The 1272-nt window shown below is 38.1% G+C and overlaps 1 protein-coding gene across 1 annotated transcript; it reads right to left on the bottom strand.

Moving 5' to 3' along the window:
- Window positions 307-1000, bottom strand: LOC109711884. Its single transcript, XM_020235233.1, has one exon. It carries the CDS (start codon window positions 806-808, stop codon window positions 545-547), a length of 264 nt encoding a protein of 87 aa, XP_020090822.1. The 5' UTR covers window positions 809-1000; the 3' UTR covers window positions 307-544.

The following is a 1272-nucleotide window of genomic DNA, read 5'->3' as shown; positions in this document are numbered from 1 at the left end:
TTTTCACCTTTTAAATTATAAATGTTAGTGTTTTAAGATACCACAAGGGGGGATCACAATCTAGAGAGAAAGAACAAGGTGAAACAAAGATAGGCTTGGTTTGAGATTGTGTGGCCAAAAATACATATTTTCTCATATTTTGAACAGTAAATTCAAAAAAGCTTTAAATTTTTGAACCGATATTTTTAGACACCGCAATCCACAGAAATAGAAATAGAAATAGAGACCACGTACCTAGTAGGATTAACTAATTGTCTAATTTTTTTTAAAAAAAAAAATTGGCAAAAATTCGCAGAGAACCGTGAATTACAAGCTACAACAATATTCACATGTTTACCACAAAAAACAATTCTCAGAAACTAAATACGATCTTAATTAATTAGAATTCTCTAATATTTTACAGCAATTTTTTTGCATGTAATTCCCTAATCATCATCATCGTTCGTGTTATTCTCTACCAGAAAACATCGAAAGAAAAAAAAAAAAAAAGTTGAAACAGGGTCATGAACACAAGATCCATCGCTCTTCACATATGTAACATATATTAACCTGCGCGGATCCTCTTCTTGGGGGGGAGGGCGACGTCGAACGCGGCGACGAGGTTGCGGGGGACGCGGCGAGGCCGGTCGTTGGGGCCGAGTTTGAGCGGCGGTTTGATCTTGTGCTCCTCCGACGTCGGAGTCGCGCATTCGTCATTGTCATCATCGCCGGCCCCCGCGGTGGCTTTGATCGGCTCGTCAGATGTCGCCGTCGTCCGTATCGCGGGGAGAGCCGGGAATTGCTCAATTGTTGTGGCCTCCGAGCTCATTGCTAATGTTAGGGTAAGAAGAAGCAAAAGAAGAAGAATTGGAATTGGAATTGAAATTGTGGAGAGAGAAAGAGAGAATTATTGTGGGGGCGGTAGCGGCAAAGTTAGTTATATATAGAGAAGGGAGAGAAGGGTTGGGGGGGAGGATGAAACAATGATTGTGTGAGGAAAGAGAGGAGGAGAAAAGGGTGGTGGGAAGGGTACAAAATAGGGGATAAAAAGACCAGCAATTTATTGCCTACACCAATTGGTGTGTTTGTGCGAAATTTATGTACCATCATAAAATTTACTTCGATAGATATGATCTGTAAAGTTTTTAAATTATTATATTTAATTCACAACTTATTCGGTGTGAAATTTTTTATATAATTATAATTAAAGAATTTAATTGTTGTTTCTTCAAAAATTTTGCTACATATATATTTCACTTACGAGACGATTTATCATATTCTGACAAAATAATT

The sequence above is a fragment of the Ananas comosus genome, linkage group 6, assembly GCF_001540865.1.
Source record: "Ananas comosus cultivar F153 linkage group 6, ASM154086v1, whole genome shotgun sequence".
In the NCBI taxonomy this organism is placed as follows: domain Eukaryota; kingdom Viridiplantae; phylum Streptophyta; class Magnoliopsida; order Poales; family Bromeliaceae; genus Ananas; species Ananas comosus.
This window is presented reverse-complemented; position numbering and strand designations above follow the sequence as displayed.

Coding starts and splice junctions, on each gene's coding strand:
- LOC109711884 (XM_020235233.1), bottom strand. CDS start 808: ATGAGCTCGGAGGCCACAACAATTGAGCAATTCCCGGCTCTCCCCGCG.